The sequence below is a fragment of the Colius striatus genome, chromosome 5, assembly GCF_028858725.1.
Source record: "Colius striatus isolate bColStr4 chromosome 5, bColStr4.1.hap1, whole genome shotgun sequence".
Classification (NCBI taxonomy): domain Eukaryota; kingdom Metazoa; phylum Chordata; class Aves; order Coliiformes; family Coliidae; genus Colius; species Colius striatus.
The window spans coordinates 48,946,661-48,973,260 of record NC_084763.1 but is presented as its reverse complement, the minus strand read 5'-3'; the positions used below and the strand labels follow the sequence as shown (position 1 = coordinate 48,973,260).

The following is a 26,600-nucleotide window of genomic DNA, read 5'->3' as shown; positions in this document are numbered from 1 at the left end:
TAGGAAGGGTCCTGGGGGATGTGTGGGTAGGACTGTCCTTGGATGCCAAAATACTCCTAGTGCCTCATTTATTGACTTGGCCTTTGGTCCAGAGGCTTCCCCTTTTGTTGCCATCTCTCATAACACAGAAGAAGCCAATTTCCATGTGCATTAATATTCCAGGGGCATCACAGGAGCAGCAAATCCTTTGAAGGGTAGAGTAGCTCTTTTTAGCTATTTCCCTTTGGAACTGATTCCAGCACAAGTCTGTGGCTGAACAACTGTAGGCAACAATTGACCAGTCACAATCTTGCACTCAGGACTTCTGTATAAACTCAGTTTCCACTGAAGCAAACAAGATTTAAAGAAAGTGCTGCAAGATTCAATGAAATGAGGGCTGTGGTTAGGAGTCATGGCCCAAGCATATCTTGCCTTGTTTTATGATCTATTTAGATACAGGTATTTGCTAAATAAATAAATAAATAAAGCATTTCTCACTCAGACACCCAGGGGAGTTGATGTAGATGGGAAGAAAAGTGTTGCCTGCTCAGCCCTTGGCCCATTGCACCCTCACTCACCAGCATCACTCTCAGGCATTTTGCAAGCACTAACTGCTTTGTACTGGATGACTCTAATTCCTCTTCCTTCTATCCTCAGCACACCTTGAAAGATTGCATTTAAAATGTAAATTAATAAAAAAAAAGAACTAATTCCATTAACTCAAAATAAGTCTCTAATTGACCTCTTAATACGGTGTATTTAACATGACACTGGGCCATTTTCAAATGTAAAGGGGATGATTCTTAATAATTCAGTGCTTCTATTTTCATTCTATAGAATATATCTTCCAAGGGAGCTGGGAGGAAATTGTGAAGTCTTGTCATTTATCACTCTGCAACAGAAATGAAACTGCAGCTGCCACCAACATGAAACAGTAGGTTTTACACTTGCTTTCCCATGTTTTGCTCTTGCAGTGGCTGACTCCAAAAACTTCATACTTTCCGTATTAATAAACATACTGGAGACGTGGATGTCAACTCAGTTTTTCTTAATCTTTACAGTAACAGGAGGCAGAAGGTGTGGACAATCGACGTTTCCCATCACAAGACTCACTTCAGACTCACAGTTAGTCTGAGGAATAAAATGTAGGCAGAGCAGAATTAGTTGATTTGATTTCACATTGGGCTCACACGCAGCATCTCCCCCTGACACCCGCCTCCCTCCAAGCAGCCCATCCTATCCACCCCCAAGATGACACTTTGCATTTAATCTAAGCCCTCTCAGATTAAGCAGGTGTGTAATTTCCTCCCACAGCGAGGTGCATTGCAACCGCAGAGGGGATGTAAAAGGGAGTTTGTTTAAAAGTGAATGTGATTATTGTTAAAACTACAGACCTGCATGAAAAACCTTCTTGTTTAGGCTTTCAGCAAGGCCTTTCATTTTCATTCAGTCTTGCATTCATCTGGGATCTGTGTGTGGTATTGACTGATGTTTTATTATTGTTTGGAAGAAAAAAAATATTTAAATGAAGAACAACTCAGTTGCAGGAAGGGCTTTATATAGTCATCACATGCTTCTCGTGCTGCTGTGAGTGTAGGAGGCATGTGATTTTTCTAGCACTTAACGTGTAAAGTCTGACATATTTTAAGAACATTATCAAAGTGTAGCTTTAGAAATCACCTTAAACATAAAAACAGAGAAACAAATTAATAGTCTTTTGACAACTTCCCTCAGCTAAACTGTTTCCATATGCTACTTGAGCTTTTATTACCTCTTTCTGCCTTTGGCAGAACAGGTCTTTTCACCCAAATAGGGTAGAACAGACCATGAAAGCAGGATACATCTTCCAAACCCAAACGTCAGCTGCAGTTAAGGTGAACTGCTCCATTTGAAAACACAGTCAGTTACCTTGTGCTTCACTGGAAACCTCAGCACCAGCATGAGAGAGGAGCCAGGAAAGGAGCTGGGTCTTTATTGAGACAGAGTGTGACAGCTCTGGGCCCACCAGTGACTCCTTGTTGTGAAACACAATGAAATATCTCATTAGAGAAACACAGGAGGAAGCATCACTGCCAGATGTGCAGTATTTCCTTCTCTCACAGCCTGCATATTGTAGTTAGCTGACAGGATGTTTGTTGCAACCTACCTTTAGCTGTGTGCTGGCAGGACACCCTGGAAATTGTGCATCCAGAGCTGGGGATTTCTTACCCACAGGCCTCCAACATCTGCTGCACACTTGTTGCATGGCTGGAACGTGAACAGAGCTTTTAATTTTGCTCTTTGATTTTGGCATTCCTGTTTTTAAATGCTGTTTGTGTAATTTATGCCTTGCAAGCCTGCAGAACCTCTTTATTTGAACTCTCTGAAGTGCAATATTTCTCTTGGCCTAATTTTCCCTTCTTTCTAAGCTTATGTATTATCATCTGACAAATTGGATCTACTTTCTTTTTTCCAGCAAGTTATTTGAACACATACTTGTAGCTGTTTTTAAGAACAGTACAGCTTTCAGATAATTTTATTGTTATTTTATGTGCCAGATGTGGTTTGTTTTCCACAGCTGGGGTATTACAAAAACGTTGCATAACATCCATCTAATTCTTTTACAAATAGAAAATAAAATCTACAGATAAGGGAGTCCTGCAGAACCCAACACTGCTTTATTTCACTTGTCTCTTTGTGCTGAAGTGAGCTCAGGCTTACAGTAACCTCCCTGCCAAAATACAAGCTCAATGCTCATCTTCCCTCTCCCTGGGATCCCTCAGCCATTCTACTTCTTTGCACTTCATTGACTGCATTTGACTTAACATGCCCATTGACCAGAATTTGAAACACTGAAAGAAACCCTTATTTATTCCAGCCTTCCAAGTGAGCTGAGTGAGCCTTTTAGTTACTCTCCATTGCCTATGATTAGCATATTTACTTTTGATATTTGATGTCTCATTAAAAGGTAAGATGCACCCTGAAGTTTATCCACACTGTGCAACCTCTTTTTATTTCTTTCTTTTGGGAGTTATTACAGTTCCAGATGTCACAGCTGGTGTCTCTAAGTTATCATAAAGTACCCCGAGTACCATCTCTGGGGGCTGTGGGATAAACCTGTGGAAAGATCCCCCTGGCTTGGCACAGAGATGATGCTCCCCTTCCCTTCAAAGGAGGTTAAATGCAAACAAACACATTTAACTTGGTGAGGATCAAACAGGGCAGTCGACATCTGCCTCCAGCTGAGAGCTCTGTGAGGTCTGGGTGACACTGCCTTTCTTCAAAGGAACAGAGAGAAACAAACTGATTTTATGAAACTCATGAAAGCTGCCTTTGCAGAAAGCTAGATTTACTCCCAAGCTCCATGATCACAGTGACTCGCCTCTCTTTGAGAGTTGCTTGCCCGTGTGTATCTGTGTGTGCACCACTTCAAAGGCTCATGAGAGAGCATTTGCCACTGTGTGTTCCCTTTGCAAAGCATCCTGCTATGGTCCATGTTTCAGTTGAGGGTAAGAGCCAATAGCCCAGTGCAACATGCAAAGCCAGACATAAATTCCTGATGTGCCCAATCAGCAGAATTGACACAGCAGCATCCTTGAACCATTCAGCATCTTTTAACATGTAAATTAAGTATGTTTTCATGCCATAAGTACTTTATGGTCACTGACTGCAGTCTTCTGGACTCAAAAGAGGTACAAAAGGGAATACCCCACACATGGCAGAAGGGGAGTCTTCTTCAGATGCCAGAACTCACTATATTTGTGGGGTTTTAAATATTTTACAGATAGAGTAGACCAGGAGTCCACAGACCAAGCCCTTAAGCTTCAAAAGGTTTAAATGTGAGCCACTGTGGCGTCAGAAAAATATGCAAGTATATACACAGCATTTTCTGTTTTCAAGGTGACACAAAAGTTAATTAACCAAAAAATCTTGCTTGCCTCAGCTAGAAAAGTCTCTCTGTCAGTCTTGGACTTCTACCCAAAAGTAAAGGCCTTTATTGTAACGGCTGGGGTAGCACTAAGTACAGATCATGCCTTGACTAACGGGATGTGATGCAATGAAAAGCTTTAGAGATAATGAAACCATCTCTTAAAAGTAGTGCCTTGAGTGGAGGCTGGACTCCATTACAGAAAATTATGCATTAATGTGCCCATGCTCACAGCAGCCAGGAAAGTGTAGGCAGCTTTCCCTTCGCCCCATCACAAACCCACCAGCCAACAGCAGTTCCCTTCTGCTCGCTGAAAAACTGTGTCTTGAATGCGCCAAAAGAAAGGTGCAGCCCTTGCCTTGCAGAAATCAGGCTGGAAGGGGTCTGCAGGGTGGGAGCACAGAGCCTTCCCTTCCTGTTGTCTTAGTATCTCCAGTCTGTTTACATGGGGATATAAAGACATGAAGTGTTTCCCAGTCAAGTGTCATAGGTGGTCCTTCCTTTGGGAACGTACAGCCTGGACAATTCATGGATGGAGTTGCCATCAAGGTGGGTTCTCAGCAGAAAAAGGGTAAGATGTGTTTTCACCAATCAGGTTCGATCTATTTTGGCTTGTTTGGGCAATGTTCAAACGTTACAGCTCCGAGGCTCTCGGGATTCTAAACTATATTGTACCCAGGAACTTGGAGGTAGGCCCAGGGTGACAGCAAATCAGAGGAATCATGTCTTGAAAAGGAAAGAGAGCTGCAAGTCTCCTTATTTAGCAAAGATGTCCTTGGTGGCAATGTAATGAAAGTACTAGAAGGAATGGGGGAGCACAAGGAGGTGTGTATCCCATGTGAGCAAGAGAGGTCTTCCAGGGAGGTTAGAATGTGCAGTCCATGGCTTTACACAACTCAAAAGTGAGGCTGGGAGCTGCTGAGAGGCAGATTTAAAGAAGGTTCATGACAAAGTTAGGATACAGGGCAATTATTTCAGTGAGATTAATTTGGGTACGACAGGATTGGCAGAGTGAGGTAGAGGTAGAGAAGAAAGAGGATGAAGAATCAGGTTGCACTAAACTGGATCATAAGGTAATATGCCATAGGAAATTATTCTGGAGGTGCATTTCTTTATGGTTTCTTTACAGATCTGTGCCAACAAGTCATATAGGTACATCTTAACCTTGTTGGGGCCGAGTGCTTATTTTCCTAATTATCTCTGTTGGCTCTGCATCACTATAATTGAAGGGTTCTGCTCTTTTCACAGCATGAGCTCAACACCAAGTACAAATTGCTAAAGAGGAACCGGTGTGTAAGCACATGCCAGGAGGACCTGACAGCTCACCACACAGCTCACCCACTGGCACAAAACCAGCACTCGGATGAGCAGCAAGCATGCAAAACATCTTGCTGATTACATGATTTCGTAATAGGAATAGGTCTACAACAAAAACAGGAATGTGACCTCAACAGGACATTTCTTCCCTTGATCTCAAAGCGCACTCCAGAGGTGGTGGTATCTAGTCACAATTCAACACTGTCTGTGAATCCGGATCTGGATCACTGCAAACTTTTTAGGAATGCTAGTTGGAAAGAGGAGGAGATCAAAACACTATTGCCCACAGCATCTGCCAACAAAATGTGCACCTTGTTTTTACAACCTCTCATTTGTGAAAATACATTAACACCTGAATGCTGCCTCACTGCATTGCACAAAGCATTTCAAAGATTCAATTTCATGCATTATTCAGGTTCATATCACTAACCTGCAATCATGCTGGTCAATAAGTTCTTTGATTTTGATGTTAACTTTCCAGTACCCCACTAATTGACTCTCGAGAGAATTACAGTTAGTGCTCACTGTAGTGCAGCACTGAAGGACTGCAACTACTGCAATCTTTTCAAGTCAAGATCAGCTGAAAAAAGAAAAGGGTCTTAAGGAGCTGAGATAAAGCACAGGATTAAAAGAACGGGCTAACTCAATTATTATAGACAGCATCTCCATTTTCATTCTGACTGGTGCTTTGCGATCAAACACGCCACCTTGCATGTGCTATATGACAAACATTTATTTTAAACTGTGCAGGTAAGTACTGCACTGAATTAAAAGGTACCTCTCTGTTTCCTATAAAATTTAAAATGAATAACCTAGGGAAAACATTCGCCTGACTGCTGAGAAATGATACATTAAGCACAGCCATAAGTGCGTGTGTACGTATTTAAATGTCCCTTAGTTACCCCTGATTATAGCTTGACACATCAACAAAACATCTGGTCTGGTATTTTTCTTGCATTGGAACCTCTTGGCCAAGCAGGAATTTTTATCTCAAAAGCAGCTGAAACCTTTGTTTACCATCTCATTTGACATGCTGTTAGACTCATGCTGAAGATCTTCTTTAATGACGTGCTTGATGGGACTGAACGGTGTATGTTCACCAGATTTCACCTTCACTATTAATAACAGCACAGTTCCTATCTGAAATGTCTTCTATAATTGTGTAATTACACACCTCATTTATCCAATTGTTAAGCCAAGAGTCTGATTAAATATTAACAACTGCTTGGTTCTCCTAGTGTCATTAGTTGGAAAGCAACCCTGTAATCTCAGGTAACACATGATGGTAATTATCCTTCACAGTCTCACTTAGCTGAAAATCCAGCACACTCAGAGCAGATAAGGTTACCCAACAGAAAACACGTTACCTCTCTGTTTCTCTTCACCCTAATGCTGCCTGAGCCACTGCTGCATGTAGACTTTCCATGACAGGCACTGCCTGGGTTTGCTCCATGCTGAGAAACTGCAGTCTGCCTTCCCAACTTACACCAGGTCTTATATATTTTGTGCTTCCAGGCAAAGAAGTTTGGTTTTACCCAAACATCCCTTTCCATAGAAAGCAAGGGGAGAGTAGAGCAGCCCAGCCTGCCACTAGTGAGGCGAGAGCTGGGAATGGTGCTCTCGTGCCTGGCCTTGCATCAGAGGGGAGTGTGCTCTGTGAACTTCACAAGTTGTTAGCCACCCTTAGCTGAAATACATAAACCAGGAGCAAGCTGCGCTTCAGTTGCACTCTGCATGGGAGTATCACCAGGCTCCTTAAAATAAAACGTTGCAGAAGAGAGCATCGAACTGCTATAAACAACCCAAAGTGATGGCAAACAGATGTTTTGTTCAGGCCTCCAAGGAGCTCTGTGCACCATTGCCCCGAGCCCTTGCTGAAGGCCTTGGACCCATGGGACTCTGAGCAGGGGAGGGATGGGTGGGCACCTTCTGCTTCGTGGTACGGGATCACCTCACAGGGGACATGGGAACAGGAAAGGCAGGGACAGTGCTGGGGGTGGGCACTGCAGAAACCCACCCAGAGACTGAGCCTTTCCCAGTTGCTACGGTGGTGGTAAGAGGGGGCTGCCTGAAGCAGCGGGGCCTTCCCCTGTTAACATCTTATTATGATGAAAGCAGCAGTTTGTACCTCCCAGAGTTATTGCTTCCAGGCTGTCTGTAAACTCAGGTGAAACCTCACATCTGGTTCAGGTTTTCAGGCGTTCTGTTGCAGTGGAGAGGACGGGACGATAGCTCGTGTGTGAGGAGAGCAGGGCTGGGGGTGGGCTCGGACTGGGAGCTTGCCACTGGCTGAGCTGGGGCCACCAAGGCCCTGCCTGATGCCTGCCGTGAATGGCTCCCCTCTCCCCTCCTCCATGTTGCCATGTAGCACAGCACAGCTGGGGCTGGCACACCAAGGCATCGGGCACAAGCTGTGGGAGGGCAGGGGGTCAGGGTCTGCTCTGAGACTCCTCAGAGCATCAGGGTGGACTGCCCCAGAGCAGGGGATGCAGAGGGGCTTTGCAGCTGGTAGCACTGGAAAGCCCACGAGAGAGCTCTCTCACTCGTAATATGCTGCAGTTCAGCTCAGGCTCCCAGAATAGCCTTGGCAGGTGATGAATTTGAAATAAGATTTGCAAGATCAGAGCCAGAAATCAATAAACTCCATCAGCTAGGATCTAGCAGCTGTCTGAAACAACATGTTACAGCAGCTGATGAATACTTTAAGGTAGGGGAAATGAATTAAAAATAAGACCAAAATATGATCAGAAAGCCTGCTCTCCAGCTGCTAGTGCTGTAAGAGAGTAAAACCCAAGAGAAATAACTACATTCAGGTATATCCCTTAAACCACACCTAGAGCAATCTCTTCAAGGATGGATAATACCTTTATACGGTGGGCAGGCTACGCTACAAGTTACCAAATTGCTCCAAGTTTTAGCTGCCTGGTTTTGTGATTCGTAAGACTGAATTATCAATTCCTGTATTCTTCCTGAAATGCACTTTAAACAACCTCACCCATCTCTCTGCAATAATTTTTCCATGATACTTAGAGCAGTTGTGTAAATAAAGGCTGCAGTGAAATACGATCAATAGTCATGACTCTCAGCCACAGAAGGGATTTTTTTGGAAGCTGAGGAATGGCTTGAGCTCACTTCACCAGCTTGCAACTTGCCAGGTGGGATGTGCAATAGGACATGCTCTGGCCTGGAAGTACTGGGGAAGCCCCACGTGTTCTCTACATGTCAGCACATGGCAGAGGCCCCCCTCTCCATCATTCTCCTTTCCAGCCAAAGCCATAAGAAATGGGATTTAAGCAAAAAGATACTAAATACAGACAAGAAAAGCAGCAAGACCCCAACATATCTGGGAGGCAAGGGTGGCCACAAGCAACGTTGCAATGGGAGCAACGTTCATCCTCCAGGACTGGAGTGGGAGTTTCTCAGCTTCTCCAGCATGGGCTGGGACACAGCACCGGGACTGGCTGCTGCTGAGCCAGGTGGGGTGGGACGCCATGGATTTCACTCTCACTGGAAGCATTGCTCCAAACCTGTGACGGGAAGATCCAGAAGTCTGTGAGAAGAATTCTGTTTTGTCATTAATTTGTAACACCAGCCAGATACCTGTATGTCTGCATTGCTCCCCAAGATTGCACAGGTCATCCACAGAAGGAAAGAAACCTTGCAGCCACCTGGGGACAGCACATGTGGAGCTGCAAACCTCCCCCCACAGAGTCAGGGTGGATGGGCAAATGAAGCCTTTGTGGTCAAGGGATGTAAAGTATATGAAATATTGGCACAGACACCTCTTTCCAGTTGTGCTCAATAGCTCTATGGGCTCCTAATGACTGGAAGGATAATGTCAGGAAAGGAGGCACTGTCATGGCCACTGTTCTTAGAGAGGCTTCTGGCTCATGGCAATCTTTGTGTGTTACACTAAATAAAACACCTAAAATTCCATTGCTGCTATTTAAAAGGATTATAACAAATGAACAGCAGAAAGCATCTAATAGGCCTCTGATGGAAAAGCACAGAGAATCTATCTAAAACTAGACTTGTGCATCAAGAACATCTCTAGCTATCTTCTGTATGGTTGCAAGAATTTTCACTGAAAAAGAAAACCACTGGGGGAATGAATTTGTTCTCTTAAGGCTGATCTGAATACGAGGCTTCTTTTTGCCTTGCACAGATGTTTTACTAACAATTGTTTTCCAAAACAGTGTCTCAGTCTTCACCTATTACTGACACAGGTGCTACAGGGCAGGAGCCTGCCCGTCCTCCTGCTGACACAGCGGATCCGAGAACACGCTCGCTGCTGAGCAGCAAAATTGCCCCTTTCCCCAGAAAGATGTGATGAGCTGTTCAGACAGCCAAAGCAGCACCAGCTCCAGCAACACGGGGATTCCAGCAAACGGAGACATATGATCTTGGGGAGGCACCTGCGAAAGTCCACACAAAAGTGCTCCCCAGAAACCTTGTAAACCTCTCACGGGCCCCTGAAGGCCATAAATTCTGTAAAGCTTCTCACAACTGTTTCAAAACACTTAATGTTTTCCTTCTGCTCTGTGGTTTGCCTGCCCACTGTGGAGATCTCTGCACCCACCTGATACTGAGCCTGGCCAAGTATTGCTCCGTATGCCAAAAACCCAAGGAATTGAGATTAAATTTTCTTAGCCGATGTGCATCTAGGTAAGGTATTGCTGCCACTTCCTCATGACTTGACTAATTTTCAATTAAAAGAGTAAAAAAAAAAGCAATAGAGGTAAGCATTTGAGTCAGATTTTCAGTTTGTAATGTCAAGCTTTAAGAAATCAGTGAAACAGGTTAATAACATGAACTGAAGAATCTGAGTGTGGGGCAAGCATGACATTTCTCTTCCTAAACATAAACATGCTATTTAAAAGCCAGCATCTCAAAGAAGGAGGAAAAAGCTTGTAGGGAAGCTTATCCTCCTCCCCCACCCCAGAGAAGGCAGCAGGAGTAAACACTGAAAGAGTTACTGAAAATAAAGCTGATCAGCAAAGCAAAGTCAGCCCTTACAGGTAGGAAGTTGTAGAGCTGTGGACAAACCAAATTAGAACCTGCAAGGAAATCAAATGTGAATGGGAGTGTAAAACTGGAACTGTCCTTACCCCACCTGAGAAAGATTTTGTTGCACAGAAACTAAGCATGAGCAGCCTGCCTCTGCTGCAAAACATCTGTCAAACCAAAAGCATCAATATGTGAGCCAAAAATACACCAGAAAGAGGGAAAATCAAGCAGTCTCAACAAATGTACCTATTCTAGCCCATCCTCAATATTGAACTATGATTTGGAAACATTTATGAAGTGAAAAGATAATGGAAGACATGAAGGTCTGCATATGCTCCCCAAAGTTGTTTACCCTCAACCTAACCTGCCATGCTTCTGTAAGACAAGCGACCTTTTGCACCATGGGGTGTGTTGCTGCATGCTACCTGTACCTCGGTTAAGAGGTCGTTCAACTGAGCTAAATCATCAAGTTATTAAATAACCAAGTACTTTTGTTGTGGGCAGAAGCTGTCCAAGAAGAGGATGACCAATCAGGTAGAGGTGGGTGCCACCCCTTTTGAAGGCTCCACATTTCAAATGATTTAACACTTTTTAGTAACCAGGGAGTACAACTCTAATGAAACCTGTGGATCTGGCAGAGTTAGTTGGTATGGTAAGGGTGGTGGGAATACCAAAACGTTATGTATGAGACTTAGATGACTTTGGGGTTGGAATATGAGGAATGGATTAGATTTGATTGTACTAACTCCCCGTCGTGCACCTGGAGCCACCTAAGTGGAACCATAGCTTTCACATGGGGACTTGCTATTGGCTTTGACAGTGAAAGAGGAGGGCTATTAGCTCACAAGAGGATTACGAGCTACCAGAGCAATGAGGCAGTAAGGAAGGCGATCAAACTTTATGACCTGAGAAGTTTATTCCTATTGCTCTGAGCCTCACCCACGATCACTCAGCCTTTCTTCTACAAGGCGCTGAAAGTGCCCCGTTTTCCTCCACTGCCTGTGGCCCCCATGGGAGCTGCCAAAGCCCTCCCAGCAGGCAGGAGCAGAGCTCCCAGGGCTGTTTGTTCGCAGGGGAAGCCACTCCCCCGTCCAAGACCAGCTCAGGGCACTCCCACCCTAATGCAGAGAGCAAGAGACAACAAAGTAAAACCACATGAACCCTTGCACTGTATCTGAAGCTTGGCTGAGTCTCTAAGCCATCCTTGCAGCTGGGTAGTGAAAGCAATGAGCTGCTCCTTCCAACCTGCCACTGCCTCCAAAATCCTTCCTTCTTTTACCACAGGGCTCAGGGCTGAAGGAGAGGGGTATGTGCTCCTCACTCTCACTCCTCAGACAAAGCACTGTGTGTTACGTGTTGAAGTGCATCAAATTGAACTTTACATCAATTATTTCAATGTGAAGCCTGCATCATACTTCACTGGCAAGGCATTTCATATGGAATAAAAACTTCTGTTTCCAGCAATGAGTCATCTTTTTTGTATTTGGACCTCACTGGAGCCTGGAAATATCCCCAGTGGTGGCAATGCCTGGGAAGGCTGCAGCTCACCTGTGATGGGAAGTGCTCAGATAACAGTGGTAGGCTCTGTGTGCTTGTACTTCTCCACATCCCTGGACACATATCTTTACCCAAAAGAAAAAGGATTCCACTACATGTCCATGGGTGCACTTCAGTCAACGTTGATGCTCAGTTTTATCACCTGGTAAAAAAAAAATAAACACCTGGGTTTGTTTGTTCATCTTTCTCTATTTGAAATCCCTGAAAATACTTCTACATCTGCTCTTCTTAATTACTGCCTACAAACCATCAATCAATAACCAGTGCTACAGGTAAGCAAACTTTGTGTGAAGGAGAAAAATCTAAAGTAAGCAGTGGACTTTTAAAATCTACAAGAAAGAAATCACTGTTACCATCCAGGGCCAGCCATTCTTCACAAATTCATTTCTATTCAGCATTAGGTACTGCAGTTCTTTATAGAGACTAAGATTTCTTTTAAAGGCTACAGTAAAGAAAATAATAATAATAAGGTATTTTTAGTGCTTTGTGCCTAAGCAGCCAACCCCCCACTGCAGTCAGTACCAGCGCAGTGAGGCAGTGCACGGTGTACCTGTGCCGAGCCTTCACACAGGGGATGCAACCGTGTGTGAAAGAGCAAACAGAAGGGAAGGAAAAGCTCTCCTGTGAATTTAACCCAAGATGAAGAACCAAACACTCTTGCCTTTTAATCCCTTGCAGTGGCTTTGGCAGATATAAAAGAATTTATATACCTTTTTGTTTGTTTGCCTTCGTCCTTCCCAAATACACAGCTCTAGACATACTTCTGAATCTCTTCAACTCCTGTCCAGCTTTTATTACCCTGGTTTGGTACCTTCTGCAAACTGCAATTTGGTGGCTGACTTTGGATCAATTTATTCCAACTAGTATTGTAATTGCACGCAGCAATCAACTTCTTTCTGTGCAACTAAGTAAAACTACTCCTTGGTTTTGCTCTGTCTCAGTTTGGGCTTTGTGACAGAAATTCACTTCTTCATGTAACTATTGACATTCACAAGATAACCTACCAGTGAGGATGGAAGTAAAGATCTTGTACTGGGATTTCCTGACTTGGTATTCTGATCACTGTAATCAGCAAAAGGAACGGGGTCGTTTGTTGCACACAGTTTTCTCATGAATTAATTAGAAGATATAAGATATGCTGCTCCATAAATCAAATTAATTCTCTTTTCATCATACGCTCATATACACTCACCCAGGGCCACCACAGCTGGCGGTTAACAGGCAGCCAGCATATGGCACAAGGGGCTTGGCGTCACAGATGTCACATCACTGGTGTCAGTCCTGCAGAGGCTTGCAATGAGAAGACTATCAACTGCCACAGAAATACCTCAAGAGCCTACAGATGAAGCCTTTGCAGGACATGCTCTCGTGGCCTGCCAGGCACCCACTGCGGCCTGTGCCCTGCCAGCAGCCCCCTGCTACAGCCTGTGCCCCGTGGGCAGCTCCTCTGGGAAGGTCCTCTGGCTGGAGGCACCACAGCCTCTGCCCACACTGCAGCTAAAGAGCAGAGTAAATTGAGTCCTGTGCAGCTCCAGTACCCCATTATGAGGCAAACACAGAGGCTGGGATAAGGGAGAGTCTGGTACAGGACTCAGCAGGCCTGGCTCAGTGCTTGGCTTGCCTGGGAGCCAGTGAGCTGAGATGTATGGTGACCATGGCCCCTCCGGAATCAGTGTTGCTCCTGAGACACATTAGCCTTTTGTGGTCTATGAAAATGTTTCCAATATAACATTAATATTCCACTGGTTGAAATATGGAGCAGCTCAAAGTTCTCCCACCCAATTACAATTCTGGCCATTAGTACAGCAAGCTATTAAAACCAAGTTAAAGAAGGAAGGTGGCTGCATTTACCACACTGCTTTATTTCTCAGAAGCTTGGCATTTAGAAATAAACTGATCACTTCCACCTGACAGCGAGCAAAGCACTGTTCACTGTGTTGTCTCAAAGTCTTGAGGAGGATTTAGATACATTTAAAGGCTTACTAGAATAGTGACAGGGTTTACCTCCACTTTGTTTGCCTGCAAAGATGCTGGATGACTGTACTGAATTGGTGTTGATGTGTGTTAAATCTAACAGTGATGTAATGAGGGACAGGAAACTTGGAAGGTGAAAAGGTGACTAGCAAGAGGCTTAAGGCTTCACTGTAAAGGCTCTGTAAAAAAGAAACCACACCAAAATATGTTTTTTAACTGGAGCCTTCTGTGAGTGTAAACTGAAGATTGAATTGCTTTGCAGACTGAGCAGCGATTAAGGTTCTAGCATCTACTCTCCACACCAAAGCACTACTATCACATAATGACAAAGAAAAGAATATTGCAAACAAATGCTGCAGAGAACTCAGCAATGATTCCAAGTGTCTGACTTCATACCTGCACCTCTCCCCTGCCTCAGGGACATCTCATCCCTCCAAAGCTAAAAGATCCAACATTTTCTTCTGATGACAAAGTTGTTCTTAATTGAACAGCAAGTCTACAACATCCTGAATTGTATCTGAAAGAAGTTATTTACTGAGAGAGATGGCACACGAGGAGGATCCTTTGTTGTTTTTTAATCCAGGCTTCCTTACACTGCTTTTTACAACTCACTCAATTCACACATTCCTCTTTTATTTTCTTCAGGCTGGTGTTTTTCAAAACCACTGCCACATTTTAGGTACTCCAAAAGGACTTTGATTAAAAATAAACCCCTACATTTTCTTTTCACTGAGAATGAATCCTAACAACTTCACGAGCTAGAAAGTTTTAAACCCATGAATGCTTTCCCATGCCCCACAGCAGCCGTATCTCCTAGAACAAAACCTCATTTAACGCCGAGTAAACAATAATGCACTTTCCCCCTCTTCAATCTAACTTGTGGATTTATCATCTTACTTTCCTTGGACACAACTGCAAAAGGGGAATTATTTTTCACAGCTGACAGAGGGAATGTGCAGCCCAGGAGGCAGAGAGCCTCAGAGACATGACAGTCTGCTTGAACTGTGCCTGAAAAATGTAACTCCTCTGAATGCTGTAGAGAGAAGGGGGAGTGTGGAAAGGATGAGTCTAATTGGTTCCGACTATAAAAGTCAGATCTCAGTGTTCTCTAGAGATGTGCATTGCAGGAAGCACTATTAGTGAATCTGGCTCTCTCTGTAAAGGGCTAATTTAATCAAGCACTATGATAATTTCAGAATATGACACTGTTAGGAGATTTACATATAAAACTTGACAGTAAAAACTATCAAATGTTTGTCATTAAATGGCATCCAATGAATCACTTGGGAGAAAGATGATAACGTTATCAGCGGTAACCAAAGGGAACGCTCTCACACACCAGAAAGCTTCAGAACAGACAGTTTATTGAGCACTAATTCAAACACAGATCCTATCTATTATGCACAAAATGAAAACATGAGTTGAAAGCTCAAAGAATAAAGGGTGCCTACCGTGAAGATACAGGAACCTGTTATTACCAAGATGATGGGCAATGGGTTTGGTGTCAAAATACCCTCTTGTGCCGCACATGATGCACAACGCTCCTAAACACAAACCCTGGGCTGCCACCAGGAGCTTTGGCTGAGCCCTGTCCCCGGGATGCTGCTGTCACACCCAAGGTGAGAAGGTACAGGAACTGCAGCAGATTTACCCTGCGTCCCTCTGCCTGCCCGTGGAGCTTTCACATGGATTCTCCAAGGGCTTCAGGCTTCTCATTTTTTTTTTCCAGTCTCTCACCTTACATAAGCACTTCATTTATCAGAACAAAAGGGGAAAGAACCCATTCCGTGTTGAAATAGACTGCCACCTGCACTGCCTCTCAAAGCAAGCAAATCCCAGCGGAAAGGTTTAGCACCAGACTTTTCTGCTGGACCAATAAATCACTCTCAGAAATACCATTTAAACCCTACACGTGGTGTTAGCCAGCAGAAGCAGCACGTTTTTTAACAGAACTTCCAACAATTCAACAATTAATCTGATTTCCTGGAAGAACTCGGGTGGGCACCGTGTATCTCAGGGTCAAATCAGACACCGATATATTAGAAACGTAATAATGACACACAGAAACATCAATGTGGCTGCATTTTAATAAAGATTAACTGGAATACACTATACAGTGTGACACAAACACTGAAGTTAAAAACATTCCACAGACTCAGTCCTTTTATCCCTGTGAGTGGGATCGCATGCATGTATAAAGACATTGGAAATGCTGCTCTGGAAGGACATGAGACTATTAACCTGTGCAGATATGGTGGATGTCTCCCAGAGTGTGGGCACCCCATCCATTTATCAGTCCAGCTGTCTCACACAGTAAAAATAAAACACTGCTGTGAGTTTAACAGGCTGCAATCGACTTGCGAAGCTCAACTGGGCTCTGCTGTGCTGTACTCAGGAGAGTTTAAGATGTGGATTAGGAAAGCAGTACATAAAGCAGCGCAAAACCCCCAAAATTCTTCCCTGGAAATCTCTAATTACTCATAAAAGAGAATAAAAATAAGTGAGCTTTCAAACAATCTGTGTCACGTCTCTATTTTACAGTTTGCTGCAATTCCTTTAAGTTAACTTGCACAATTTAAATGACCTGAATTCCAGAGCCCGTTCCCTTTAAAAAATGTCTTCTTGCAAACTTTGATTAGCTCCACAGAAATGATGGCAGATGACTTTAAATGACACAAAGGTGGATTTATTGGCAAGAGTGTCAGGTTTGCACTTAGCAAGGAATTGGCAGATAGCAGAAAATGGCTGGACAGGATTCAGACTCCAAGGACTTAGAGCTGAAAAAGGATTTATTTGAATAGCGAAGTATAGTAGAGTATTTACTTTACTTAAAATTAATAAAGGCTTTTAACTAAAAACCTGAAGAAATTAAACTTCTAGTAGAAAGCAAGTGCATTGCTCCAAAAGAATGATCACAGGGATATTTATTGCTTTCCCCCCACACCGTGCCATTTATTGCTTCTAGGAATAGGAAGGTATATTGATCTCCTTGATTGGGTATCTGAAGCTGCACAAAATCACTTAGCATACAGGAAATAAAATGCTTTATTTTTGTCCTAAATCAACTGCAGAAAAAAAAGGCAGTATATTCATTGCATGTGAAAGGCACAGAGCCCCAGTCCCAGAAAAGCAGAGCAGTCAAAGGAGCACAAGCTGCTTGGCGCAGGTGGACAAGAGGCTTGGCCAGGGTCTACAACAAAAACGACATAGCACTGTGCCAAAAGAAGTTCTCACTTCTGAAGGATCCCCAGTTGAAACTGCAACGGTACTTGGGTTTAGGGGGATTCTTTTTGACACAACTCTTGTGTTTTCTTTACAAATAGTGTAGAATTGCGTAGGTGAGCGTGTAAAGCATCAGCTGCCATACTGAAGCCTTGTTTGCACTCATGATTCCATTGCTGGCAATGAACCAGTGGGAACAGCAAGGGAAATGGTTTCCAAAAAGCCAAGCACTGCTCTGCTGCCAGGCTGGTGCTAAGCCGTACCTCAGGAGGAAGGCTGGCCCTGCTCACCTCCTGGTCCCCTCGACCAAAGCTTTCCTGAAACACTCTGCAGTGCAGCCTTCACAGCTACTCAAGCTCAGGCTTTTGGCTAGTAGTAAAGATGCCAGACACAATGTTGACTTTGTTGAAACAGGCATTTACAAATAGCATTCAGCCAGAACAGCCCACAGAGGAGGCTGAAAAGGTAGGGTGGCTAGCAAAGAGAAAACAGAAAAAGCAAAAGTGAAAAAGCAAGAAGAGAAACACACAAAAAAGAAATAGGAAAGAGAAATCATAGCATCTCTGAATTGCTGCTTTATGCCATCACATCCATGTGAGACATTTTTATGGAATGTCTGTGATTCTATTCTGATTCCAACTAGCTGACGGGACATTCTGGTCCTCTGCAATGGCACATAAAGACCCCAAATCACATTTAGCAGTTTCTTTCTCTTATAGCAAATCCACTTTTTTCCTACTACTTGTCAGTGTTGTATCTGCAGGAAACCGAGTGAGCTATTTTCCCATTTTGCTAAGTACAGATGCAGCACTTGATTTCATTTTTATGGACTAAAGCTAAAAGACGTTTTCCTCGGAAAACTGAAAGACCACATTTCAAGTCTGGCAGCAGCTGGTCTCAGCAGACAGCATGAGGCTCAGTTAACTATGAGTGTGTAACCGAGACAGCAAAAGAAGAGGATATTCATCAAGCCATCTGTGCCATTTGGAGGAGCTCGTGCCCAGGGAAGCTAAGGGTGCTCAGGACTGATGTACCTCAGAAGTGGGAGCAGACTCTGGCACCATGTAACCACAGTGAGTGGAGGGAGAAGTTCAGACTACAGCTACAGAATACTCCCACATACACAGATTACCAATGGCTGGTCATACTGAAGCTTGACTTTACACTCAATATGCTGTGCCAGCCTTCATCAGCACTACTTCCTTTGCATATTTCTTCCCCTTTCCTCCACTGAATTGTGCTGTATGTCTGGAAAGTCTGTGAGTATCTACATACCTTGGCCCATGATCAGGACTGGCACAAAATTCAAGTCAAAGAGAAGGTATGAACACTTTTTAGCTCTTACTTCTCTTCATCCCTCTAAATAACTCTTTGTAAGAACAAACTCATTTGTACCTACCAGTGGAAGATCTATTGTGTATAAATTTTCATCTACAGCTGTGTAATTATGCAGAAAAATCCACATATGGGGCAGTTTGCTTGTCTCTTGTCAATAAAATTTTCTTGTCACTGATTTCACCTGTTATTCTGGATTAAAGTTGGAAGTTTCTGCAAAATAATTTCAGAATAACGTTTCTGTATTTGTTGGCAGCAAAAATCATAATTCATCCCATCATCTCTAATGCCTACAAATAAGAGTCAAAAAAAATGTGATAAAAATGGAAGGGAGAAAGCTCCTTTTGTACTGGACAGCACCAGACCTACCATATTTTAAAATACTACTCATACTACTAAGTCAGTAAAAATGGCAAACCACGACTAGAGAAAGATGCTATTGTCATTCTTTAGGAATTCTACTAGGTTTGTCAACAAGGCACCAGAAATTCACTTAAGTCTGAAAATCAAGTTATTTTTACACGGGGTTGACTAGATGATTTGGGTTGGACTAGATGATCTTTCCAGGTCCCTTCCAACCTTTAAGATTCTGTGATCCTGTGAACAGTCAGCCACATACAGTCACATGCAGGAGCCCAGCCTTGCATGCTGCCCCATGTTGTGTGTGTGCATGTAAGACTATTTTCATTCCATGGACATGTCTGTCTGTACAAAGAAAGGCAGGAAACACTTTTTTTTTTCCCCCTGAAACTTGCTTGCAGGCTCAGGTTGTCTTCTGTATTCCTAACTAAGAAAAATTTTTTATGGCAATTTAATAAAACATGGAGAAAATCCTACAATGTGACAGATCAGCTACAAAAGCACACACTGAAATGAGGACAACCTTTAAGCCATCAGAATTTCCTCCGTGATCCCACATTTTCTCTGTGTCATTCTCTGCACACAGAGATTTTCATTTTTCAGAGCTATAAGGAATTTGACAAGTAAACCTACTTCAGTTAATAGCATTTTAATCTTTATGCATAATAATCACAAACCTACATTGTACAGGTTTGAGAATACTAACTGACAGCTGAATTTGAAGTGTACATTTCGTTCCAAAATAGATGCGTGTGTAGGTGGATGTGTTGTAGCAATATAATATACTACACGGCTGAGCCGCGATAAGCTGCTGATTCTCAAACGTCAGCATCATCTGCACAACGTTGGGGTTGGAATCTGCTCTCTTAAATACCTGTTCATCCTTCTTATGACACTTTCTCTAAAGAGCTCAGTGAACAGTAGATAAAGTAAGTATCTAATGAAGTATGACAGAAACTCTGACGGAGCTAAACAGCGGAGATCTAAATTCTAATGAATAAATGAAGTAGAACATTTACTGCCAGTAACTATGTCAAGTTAGCCATAGGAAACTGTAGCTGTGCAGCTGGAGAGGGGTAATGCTCTGCAAGCCAGAGAAGCGATGGAACTCCTCCAGCTTTGGTTATTTATGGTGTGATGATGAAGGAACAAGTTTCCATGTGAGGAACAGCTTTAAAGTCAAGGAGTGAAGCTGAAAGAGAGATCTAATGAAAAATCAGAAGGGAACAAAACTACAGCTACGAAACCAGTAACATTTGTTTTAGCAATTTAAAAATATAATTTATGTGCAAAACCAGATGTTAACTTGTCCAGCTTCAAGGTAAACAGCAAACTGTACTCATAACAACCCTTCCGCTGAACAGCTGTAAATAAGGCTCACTTCATACCTCCAAATGTTATCAAAATGAACAGAAATGCAAAACAAACACATTTTAAACAAAAGACACATCTGTATTTAATGCAAAGCTATTTTCAAAAATCCCAACCTTTCATAATCTACCATAATCATAACAGCCTGAAACAGAAGAATGCTTTCAGGCTGAGAAAAAAAAAAGGCTTCTAATTTTAAACATTTATGAGGATACTGAGAAGTGGCTTAGAACTACACTTTAAAACATGTTTTCAGACTTTAAATTGCTGAAAGCTGAGACCTCCTTACCCATTTGGCCTGGACTACAGAAAGGGAGAGAAGTACAAAAATATGATGAAAAGAAAAGGCTGCACATAAAAATTGCCATTAAAAAAAAAAGCAACCCACTCCCCCTCATCTCAAACCTCCTTCCTCCCATCACTGAATGTCCTCCTTCTTTCACAAAAAATGAGAGGGAGTGACTGCTGTGTGATAACCACCACCAAACCACTCCATCTACATTGCCGGCTCTGATGCACCACCATTTTGACAAATACCTTTTGAACAGACTTTTATGGGACAACTCTGCCATCACTGGTGCCTGTTCATGTCAGAGTTGCGTTTGCCGTGGCTCATTTTAAACCGTGCAGAGGGATGGGTGGTTTGCTGTATGCAATTTCTCTAGTACAGTAAATCTTGACACAAGTGGAAAAAAAAGAATTACCTGTACCACAGACGTAGAAGAACAATTCCCCTCTAAAAGTACAGACTGGGTCAACAGCACAGGTACAAAAGCTCCACAACAAGAGTGTTAAAGACAGATTGCTAACAGCATTGGCAGCAGTAGCGCTACTGTCACAGGAGGTGCAAGGAATATGCTAAAAGTTCATTGTGAAACATGCAGTCTATTGCAGAATGTCAAACTTCCCAGGAGTAACCAACTCAGATTACTATTTTTAAAACAAACGGGGGTTTTTTTTGTCATAAAGCAGTCAAGCTTTGCGGGTTCCATCTTCATGGGTGGCAGCTGACTTGTCTCCAACCTGAAGAGCTACAGGCTAAAAAATACATGTAGGTTTTTCACTTTCAAAATCCAAAGATCCTTGCTGTTACTGGGAGAGATGTAACACCTAGAAGACCTGCTAATAACAAAACTGCAAGCAATGAACATAGCTGAAGACACTGAAGTCAATAAAACAAGAATTAAAAGCTCTTAAATCATAGACTATAAACGTCCTGAACACTGGCTGCACATATACAATCATAGAATCATAGAATGGTAGGGGTTGGAAGGGACCTTTAGAGATCATCTAGTCCAACACCCCTGCAGAAGTAGGTTCACCTAGATCAGGTCACATAGGAACATGTCCAAGTGGGTCTTGAAGACCCCCAAGGAAGGACCTCCAAGGAAGGAATGTGTGTACACATTCAAATGATCCCAAGAATTGCATGGAAATGTATATTTACCATAAAACCTGCAAGCACGGTTGGTACTGAAATAACACATCCAGTCTCATTTGTCATGTCATTCAAGACCAAGATTACTTCATAGAAACTAATTTATTTCTGTGTGAATGGTTTAATTTAACTTGAAAATCTTTTTACTTGATGTTAGTCATTAGCATTGAGTGTTTGCTGCTGGTAAATTCCTTAAGCATTAAATTTAAGTAGAGTGTTTCCTAATCAGCTTGCATGTATTCATGTGGAAAGATATTTAACAAAATCAAGGTTAGCATAACTTAAAAAATAAAGCAACAAATCCACCAAACAAACCTCTTGATTGATACATCTCTGGAGTTAGTTTAGCAGCAAAGCAAAAAAAGCATAAACAATTTGGGAAGGCAATTGATGTTTTCCATTGCCTTGTAGGATTGACACTTCAATATTAACCATTATTAGAGAGTTCAATAACTCCTTGTTTCGACAACAAATTAAAAATCATCCATAAAGTGGAAGGGTCTTCACAGTTGTGATGACTCTGCCAATGGTTACGGAGATCCTCTTTCCTTCCAAATAACTGTTTACACAAAATGCAGTTGTAGCCTGCTTTAGACCAAACTTCTCGTTTCTTGCTTGGTGTCCCAAACCCAATATTTGGCATCTCCTTGGCTGCTTCACTGCCTCCTGGCTGAGTCTGTTCACCTTTAGACAATGTATCGATGTTATTTTGATGGTGGAAGTATATCTGTCTTTTCAGTTTTGGAAAAGTATAGAACTGCTCCTCACGGGCACCACATTTTGCTAAATGTCTTCTCTCATTGCGCTGCTTCCAGAAGTGGGCTGTGTGTTTGATCGCTTCTCCCTTAGCTCCTCTGTTTCCTTGCAAAACCCCTTCCTTTACTCTTCCCTGGATCTCTTCTCCATGACTGTACAATAAGTGAAACTTCATTTCACCAAAAGACTGTGCAATAAACTGGCATTGGCCACATTTGATCTGTACTTTCACTTCTCCCGGGCTATGGAATAGGTCCTCAAAATTGCACTTATTTCCCCTGTAAAAAGAAAAAAAAAAGAAGGAAATAAGAATTATTTCAGTGTTAGCCATGAGCAGAGCAGAGATGGCAATTTCTGTCCTTCCAAGCTCCACGAAAAGATGACATGCATGAGACATTATTTTAATTAAAAACAGGCACTGTTGCTACAGTATCTAATTTATTTAGGACAGAAAAAGCAGAGAAGTAAGATAATAATGAGGTTGATTAGGAAACAACTGAAACCAAATGTTATTCAATGCTGCTGAGTTTAAGAATTGTCTCCAAAATTAGGCTCGGTACAACAATCTCTTAACAACGCTAACCTTTTAATAAAAGGTTAATAACACTTTTTAAAGTTCCTGATTCAGTGAGGTCAACCCAAAGACTTTTAGCTCTATGCTAGAAAAGTGAAAATGAGTACTACCTGTAGCATACTACTAGAAGAAACTAACTTGTTTAGACTGAGTGATCTAAAGTCAATTTAAAGCAAAACCACAGGTCCCACCTCCAAATGAAACTTCAAAGTTTCTCCTTCTTTTTCCTAAATGTTTGTAACAGGGTTTAAAAGCTTAAATACCTAATTTACAGTTGGGCAGTTTCTCTTGTTGACTTAGGTCAGCTCTGCAGTAGATACACACAGCAGATAACACACAGTGCTAGTAAGTCCCTGGTTTAAGCTAAGCCAGTCAAAAGATCTGCACAGAAACCTTCTCATATCTACAAAAAAGATCCCGTAGTATTGTGTCTTTACACACATTAGACAGATTACCCAACAAAACAGATAAACGGAATGTTTCGTTGTACGTTCGCTAGTAAGGCTGAAAATAATTGTAGTGCTGGTGTTTTGTAGGTTTAACACCTTAAAATATTTCTAAATGATGTCCCAGAAAGTGGAGCTATGCAAAGCAAAATGTGTAAAATTGAACTGTAGTATCAGGTAAAGCCTTGAGCATAAAAATGTACGGTGATGAAAGTAAATATATGGGGCACAAAAGAGCCAAAATCCACAGTGTGTCAAGAAATTTCACCTCAAAATCACAACGCAGAGATAAAAGAATGCTCTATCTGTCTTAACATGGTAAGTGTTAACTTTTCTAAGTTTCTAAGAGATCACAAAAGCATCAGTCATCAACATACAAGACAGATTAGCTCACAGCACTCCAGAGAAGGAAATGAGATAAGGATATTTAATGGCATATACAATCTGCAAGTTAATACCAAAACCTGAATTGCTTTTCATTTATTGCAGTTGGTTCACTTCTCTTCTGGGGAAAACTCCAAAACAGGTAGACACAGAAGACAGTGAAAATTGACAGAAAAAGAGCTAGCCATGAGAAATCAACTGACCAAAATAGCTCCACTGGCAGTATATTGGGTAATACTAGAATATACGCAAAATTGCTTCAGATATTCAAGTGTCAGTACTAATTTCTATGCAATAAATCATTTACAATATATCAGATGGTCTAATGGATTGGTTAGATCCCTTAACAAAATATTTAAACCATCAGGAATCTCCCTTGGGGGCAGGGGGGAAGAACTAATTTTCATAATAGTGGTGTTTATGAATTTCCACTGACAACCTGCAATCCCCTTTTCATTAGCATTTAATTAGTGAAAACACTCACCTCTCTGTTGCTTCTTCCACGTCTTTCACATTTCTGTCTCTCTTCTTTAAAGCATCTTGCAGCTGTTGCTCACTGGTAGAGGGCTCTGTGCTGATAACAACCCTGTGCACTTTTCTGAGGTGGCCAAAATACACTTTAGCGTGGCCAAAAACTTTAGCACAGAACTCACAGCAAACGAGCTTCTTGGGTTTGTCTTCATTGTGATGAAGCTTCATATGTGTGCTCAGGCTTCCAGAATGAAGATACGCCTTCCGGCAAACACGGCAACTGTAGGGCCGTTTGTTTGTGTGTGTGTTCATGTGGTCCTGAAGATGGTGTTTGAACTGGAAGGTGTGGTTACACACATGACATTTATGTGATGGCTTGGGTGCGACTGAGCACGCATTTCTACCCACATCACCTGATTTAGCTGATGTAGCATCACTGTGCTTGTAACTCAAGTATTTATTGGGAAGTGAACTACTTAAAAAAATATCTTGGTCTAAATGGTTAGGAGACAGGGTGTCTACCACAGCTGCACACATCAGTGGTGCAAAAGCCTGTACTGCCACCATTGGTTTTGGTCTAATGCTACGGTATTTTTTCACTGCCTCTGCCTTTTTGCCTTCAGGTGGCGGAAGATCAACTTTTGGTCTCTCTCTTCCTTCTCTAATCTTATTTAGTATGCATTTCTTTCGCTTGGTCTGAAAAGCCAATAAATCATCAGGGGCTCTTCTTTTCTTGCCTCTTCTTTTTGAGGTTGCACTGTTCAATTTTTTAAGAACGTTGGCATCCCCTTTATTGGATGGAGAGAAGGTATTTTCTCGGATAGTTTGTTTGGAGACTTGTGTAAACGACACAGCTAATCGCTTATCGGATGCTTTAGTAGGAACATGGAAAGGTTTTGCTAAAGCTGGTATCTTTTCACACTCAGACCTCAGTGAAGGACCAGATACAGCCGTCACATTAGTATTCTGCTTCGATTTACAGAACACTGAATTTTTCACCCTTGAGTAAGGCAAAATAGGAAGTTTTCCTTTTGGTGCCGATGGAGTCATCTGTATTGTACTGCCAAAACCTGCTGGTGACAGGATAGCAACAGAATTTGCAGAATTTGTGGGTTTTTCCTTCAGTTTCTCAGACATTATGAATGACTCTCTTGTGGTTTTAGATGCTGTCTTCACAGAGCAGAGACTTAGTTTCATGGGATTAATTGTACTCACTGGCTTGGATAAAGAGTCTTTAACTACACATGGTCTAGAAACATTACTGTTAGCAATTTCAGTTTTGTTCACTAAAGCAGATCCAGACTCCACACAACTGCTTTTATTTACTAATGTGGCAACTGTAATTTCAGCTGAGTCACGGTCTGTCAGCGTTGCTTGCTCATTTGAACGTGAACTACAATGAGTTTCAGGACAGTCTTTAGTTAAAGTAGTCACATGGGAAGTCTCTGTCAAGATCGATGCTTTGGTAGGAGTCTTGTTACATGCACCCAAACCAGAGAGTTTTGATGGTTTTTTGTCACTTGGCAATTTATTTCTTACAGACTTGTACCTAGGGATAGGCAGCTTCAGGGTTTCAGGACGGGACACGTTTGACTGCTGGACTTCCTGTGTTAGGGCAGGGGCAACATACAGTAAGGCCAGCAGAGAAAAGGTCCCCTCATGACCAGCCACTTGCATGACAGCATAGTTTTGAGTTGGCACCACCAGCGGTTTAGAACCTGCAGCTGATATTGGTGTATTTTGCTCAGGCAAAGATGACTGAAGACAAGAAACCACTCCAGATGTTAACATTTTTGGTACCATTTTTGGAGCAATGGTCCTAAACTGGCTTTTATTCTGAAAACTTTGTCTTGTATCCGAAGGACATTTGTGTTTATCTGTAGTAACAACACAATAAAGAGGTTATATAATACATTGTATGTTTTAATTGTTGTATCAAAAATAAAACTGCTTACCAAGGATACTGTTATACACAAACTTATTACAAATATTTAGGTATTTAAATCACCACTAAATTAAGTTTAGAATTGTGAAAGTTTAATGGACAAAACAAAAATACTCCCTGAAGCAATGTGCTTGAATAGAGATATCCCAATCCCTCTCCCCCCACCCCCCAAATCTAAATTTAAATGGATGTTTCATTCTAGGTTAGAAACTATATGGTATTGCAGAACAAATACACTTGTAAGCTTCTTCTAGACTGGAAAAAAAAATCTCTTCTACCCTGAAAAAGCTGCACTAGCGTGCTGGCAATATTCATCTGGAAGAACAAACATTGATAGGACTTGAACTCCATGATGCATAACTTTGCTGAGCACCTGCTTTGATCACGACTCTCAATCAGAGCCACGCTATCTTTCAGAGTTTCTGTAACGTTTAGTATTGATGGGATTTATCAGACACAGAACAAGGCTTACCTGATGAAGTCTAGAAAAAATTGCTGTTATAAAACATGCAAATAACATACAATACAATCAAAGAGGAACTGAGAGATGTCCCATA

General features: G+C 42.2%; 1 protein-coding gene and 1 long non-coding RNA gene across 6 annotated transcripts in view; both read right to left on the bottom strand.

The window, feature by feature from the left end:
• Positions 1 to 918: 918 nt before the first annotated feature.
• On the bottom strand, positions 919 to 11,879 carry LOC133625544 (uncharacterized). Its single transcript, XR_009818820.1, has 4 exons — positions 11,759 to 11,879; positions 2,126 to 2,226; positions 1,888 to 1,993; positions 919 to 1,110 (listed from the first exon to the last, which is right to left on the bottom strand). It is a non-coding gene; the product is annotated as an uncharacterized LOC133625544 (long non-coding RNA).
• A 3,931-nt stretch (positions 11,880 to 15,810) lies between these two features.
• Positions 15,811 to 26,600, bottom strand: part of ZNF438 (zinc finger protein 438) — a 58,948-nt gene continuing 48,158 nt past the window's right edge. For all 5 annotated transcript variants that reach the window (XM_061996403.1, XM_061996401.1, XM_061996405.1 and 2 more), the window contains 2 exons: positions 24,112 to 25,975; positions 15,811 to 22,501 (listed from right to left, as the gene is read on the bottom strand). In XM_061996403.1, coding sequence (XP_061852387.1) covers positions 21,895 to 22,501; positions 24,112 to 25,975 — 2,471 coding nt within the window. In that variant the 3' untranslated portion in view covers positions 15,811 to 21,894. The remainder of the gene's footprint in view (positions 22,502 to 24,111; positions 25,976 to 26,600) is intronic.